At 28.4% G+C, this 4,389-nt stretch overlaps 1 protein-coding gene across 1 annotated transcript in view; it reads right to left on the bottom strand.

Annotated features, from left to right (window-relative positions):
* The window catches only part of LOC105450690 (lipase member K-like), a 4,165-nt gene extending 663 nt beyond the window's left edge, over nucleotides 1–3,502 (bottom strand). The window contains exons 1-3 of the mRNA XM_011690645.1: nucleotides 3,209–3,502; nucleotides 658–856; nucleotides 172–286 (exon numbers count right to left, since the gene is read on the bottom strand). Coding sequence (XP_011688947.1) covers nucleotides 172–286; nucleotides 658–856; nucleotides 3,209–3,406 — 512 coding nt within the window. The 5' untranslated portion in view covers nucleotides 3,407–3,502. The remainder of the gene's footprint in view (nucleotides 1–171; nucleotides 287–657; nucleotides 857–3,208) is intronic.
* Between the last annotated feature and the right edge of the window lie 887 nt (nucleotides 3,503–4,389).

Here is a 4,389-nt window from a genome sequence, read left to right as displayed (position 1 = left end):
TCCGATCTTTTTAACAATTAAATTGGAATGGTCAAGAATACATCAAAAATTTTTGTAATTTGACATCATTTTGACAAACTAAAATTTGATCTTATTTTGATATCATTTTGATGTCATTTTGATCTTTCTGTTCTCCTTGGGAGGTAATTAGTATGTAACATAAAATTTTACCTAAATTGCCAAAAGTCCTTATTACGTGGAGACATTTTTATATGTGATCTGCAATAAGAATTTCCTCTGACATTTCCAAGCCATACATCATTTCCTTCATCAGCTAATAAAAATGCTATAACATAAGCATATAATGCAATATAATTATAGTTCTCTTTTTGAATAATATTATCCAATTATTTACTTATTTATAAGTTAATTCGCTTAAGTTAGCTTCATAGCTAGAGTTAAGTTAATACTTGATCAAATATCTCATTATTGTTAAATAGTGATAATTGCAATTATCTTTCCCTCTCAATGTAGGAACAGAATTGTTCCATATATGTGCCGCAAAAAATTTCATATGGAATTAGAATAAGTGGAAAGTGAAAAGTATAAAAAGTTTCGTTTGAAATTACATTACTGTCTAGATTACAATATAATTCTTTGAATCTGATTAACGTATTCAATAACCAATGTATTAAGTATGTGTTGACAATCACTCACGAAGAATATTGCCACCACCAAAGGTCACCCAAGAGTCCGATGTGCACAAGATACCATGTTGAAGAAAAACAACTTTTTTTCTCTGTCGATTCTTAGATAAAGGACTTTCAAATATTCTGTGTATTACCAAGTTATAACCATCTTTTGTTGTGACGTAATGCTCCTCAGCGGAATAACCATATTTCTCTACTAAACCGATCTGCATCATAGACATGTAAAATGTTAAAGATTTTTCAATGATAATAATCAATGATAATAAAATAACAAGATATTCGTCTATGTTAAAAAGACAATTCAGAGAAGATTTGAAGAGTATCTATTTTCTATCGGTCACGAAATTTTAAATATCTTTAATTCGATCAGAATGAAACGTTTGTTTCATAGATGATTAGTTCAGGTAAATTAGACAAAAAATGGTCAAATAGAAGAAAAAATTTATATATGTATATATTTATATATTTATTTTTTGTAAATAAACTGTTAAGAAAATTAGAAATAAAAGACTTCCTAAAAAATTTCCACCCTAATCGTGGGTGGAACATCCCCTTTTGGACGAAAAACTATCCTTGGAGCGATCTTGTTTGAAGTTTTCCTCATTTATCTTCTTAATTGTTACTCGGACGTGAAAAAATCATAGGACTAAAAAAATTCGTCATGAAATTTTGCATAAAAAAGATTTGATTCACCATAAAGCTAATTTCTATAGAATTTTCTCAATTAGGGTTTAAAATTACGGAACTTGAAGCGTGCAAAGAAAAAAATTGCTTTAGCACGCCTTTTCATCACAAATATCTCTGAAACCGTTATTTTATACAAAAAATGATCAGAACAAAAATTATAGAGTAGAATCTTTTCTACAAAATACATGTTCTACAATTCTTTTTTATTGTTTTTCACTGACTTTTTGCGCCTTTTTTTTGTGCATATGTATGCGTGCGATATTGATGTAGTAGTGTGTAGTGATATATTGATGTTTACTACTATATTAATGTCGTATGCATACATACACTGGCATTTTCATACAATCTTTTCTCTTATATTAAAGCCTAGGCTCATTTGTAAAAGCACAGTACTATTCTTTCATATAAGTCCCAGTGCGGCTGAAGCTTGTTTTATATGTACAAAACTCTTATATCAAGCAAATATTAATTTGGGACAGTCTATATGGTTACTCGAATCTGTTTAGTATTGGTCGGATGTATATATATGGGAAGTATCATACAGTATTATTGTATAATTACATGATTATATTTCACGAAATTTTAACTCTTAATATCTGTCTTAAACTGTACAAGCATAAATACTACACTAAACAGTGTTCTACAGAATGTATCCGTTTTACACACACATGGAGAACGGAATGTGATTATATTTCTACCACTGCAAATGTTTCCTTTTTGAATTGCAACGAGATTGTGAATCAACAATGAATGTTTCGGTTTAAGTTTGTGTTGTATTAATATAATTTTCTGGACATACCAAACGAAATGACAGATAATGAGTGCTTGGCAAGCTCGTTTTACAAAGCAGCGATATGTTTTGCCAAAATCTTTGCTATAATAAAAATTTCTCAATTTTCTAAAAAAAATTAAAAATTCTAAGTTCTTTATTAATTATATTTTATGATTACTTGTAATATGTGCTAAATGACGATACCAAGTCGTCTTGAATTTTGAAGCGAACTGTTTGAAAGTATATAAGATGTACCATTGTGCGTTTTGTTATAATCTAAAGTAACAGTCCCAAATTATCTTCATCAAGAAATCTTCTGTTTTATGTGTACAAAAAAGTTAACAGCATGAACCATGCAACATACAAATTAAGTTGAGTTTTCTATCCTTAGAGGTGTAGTATTCTTTTACGAATAATAATCGGAAATGTGCTTGCCGCAAGAAAACTTCTTCTTTTCGACAGTTGCCGGTAGATATATACACATACATGCGCAAACACGTACACATACACATAGTGTGCTAAAGCAATTTTTTACGCGCTTCAGTTCCTGTAACTTTAAACCATAATTAAGAGATTTCTATGGGAATTAGCTTTATGGTGTATCAAACCTTTCTTATGCAAAATTTTATGGCAAATTTTTTAAGTCCTATGATTTTTTCATGTCTGAGCTTTAGAAGATAAAGGTGAAAACTTCCAAACAAGACCACTCCAAGGGTAGTTTTTCATCCAAAAGAAAATGTTCCATCTACAATTCACAGAGTGGAAACTGTTTAGTCCCTTCTATTTCTAACCCTTTTGAGAGTTCATTCATAAAAAACAAAAATTATATAAATTTTTTATTCTAAATAGTCTAACTTGCCTGGACTAAATATCACTTTACTCAATATATTTGCTGTTTGAACAAAAATATTTTGAGCTGTATTGCGACTGATTATAAAACATCTTGCTGTATTAACTATGCAATTATAAAGTGTTTTTGTATCAATAATATTCTTTTGTCTAAATAATTTTTAATTTTTTAAACAGAAGGATATTATTAATTTTTCAAGTGTGCCTTTAACGCGATTAAAATATCAAAGAATAATCTCGTTGCACTTACGAAATTCAATATGGTTACATTGTTCTGTTCTATTTTAACATCTTCTGGCTTCCTTACTCTCATTATATCAGGATCCTTAGGAAACAGATTGTTAAGTATTGCTTTTCGAAAAAATTCTAAGTCACCCCAGAGATTTACTTCTGCTTTCAGTAATACTACAGTAAGTATAAGTATGAAGGAAACAAGTTTTACGTCCATTTTTATTATATATATTGTCACTAATTGTAACTTGTAAGTATCATTGTAAATATAATTTGAAATAAATTTTCTGGCACTCGCCGTTTGAATTTTAAGAAACCTATAAGTGAAATTAATGTTAGTTTATTTATAATTAATGTTAATACTTTTTGAATGTAATCGTTATAGAAAAGTATTACTGAAACTACTGAAAGATATTCAGTAATAAATTGTAAATTACTGTAAATAAACAGTAAATTATTTTCAGTATTATTTTGGTCGGTAGTTTTGAAATATTAAACAGTACACTACTGAATTACTGGCTGCAATTTATTACACAGAACTACTGGTGCTTAATACTGATTATATCTTTCTAGTTTTATTGCTAAAATAAATTTTATTGATTAGGATCGCATTCTATTACAAAAAGATTATAAACAAAACAAAATTATAATTAAAAAAATGTCTTTGGAAACTAATTTCACGGTGTTTCTAAAGCGGTTACTCATCCAAGCCATTCCTATTTCATAGTTGCTTAACCTCCGTGATCCGTTACTTCGTGATGATCCATGAACACTGAATGTTAATGGATATTTACTAGTGAGTAATGGTACATCTGTTTAATAAGTCTGTTTAATAAATCTCAAAATTTGAATATGTACAGTTAAACTATATTTTATTTATAATTAAATTTAAAGTTTTTATTGATTTTTACATTTATGGAATAGCATCTAAAATAATTAACTTTCCTGTTACTGTTTAAATTCAAGAGAGCACGAACAGAAAGAGTCAATATAACACGAGTACAATAATTAAATGTATGCGATCATATAATTTAAATACACACATATACATACATACGTAATGTTTTCTGAATTACATTATATGTATTGACTGAATTATATTATATGTATAATTAAGTATAATAACATGTAATTATACAGGGTGTTCATTAAGTCGCGGACCGGTCTAATATCTTTTGAAAAAAGATCGGAAGAGCACAC

This window comes from Wasmannia auropunctata, unplaced genomic scaffold (assembly GCF_000956235.1).
Source record: "Wasmannia auropunctata unplaced genomic scaffold, wasmannia.A_1.0 LD336106.1, whole genome shotgun sequence".
Classification (NCBI taxonomy): Eukaryota; Metazoa; Arthropoda; class Insecta; order Hymenoptera; family Formicidae; genus Wasmannia; species Wasmannia auropunctata.
The sequence above is the reverse complement of the archived record's forward strand: the minus strand, read 5'-3'. Positions and strand labels throughout refer to the sequence as shown.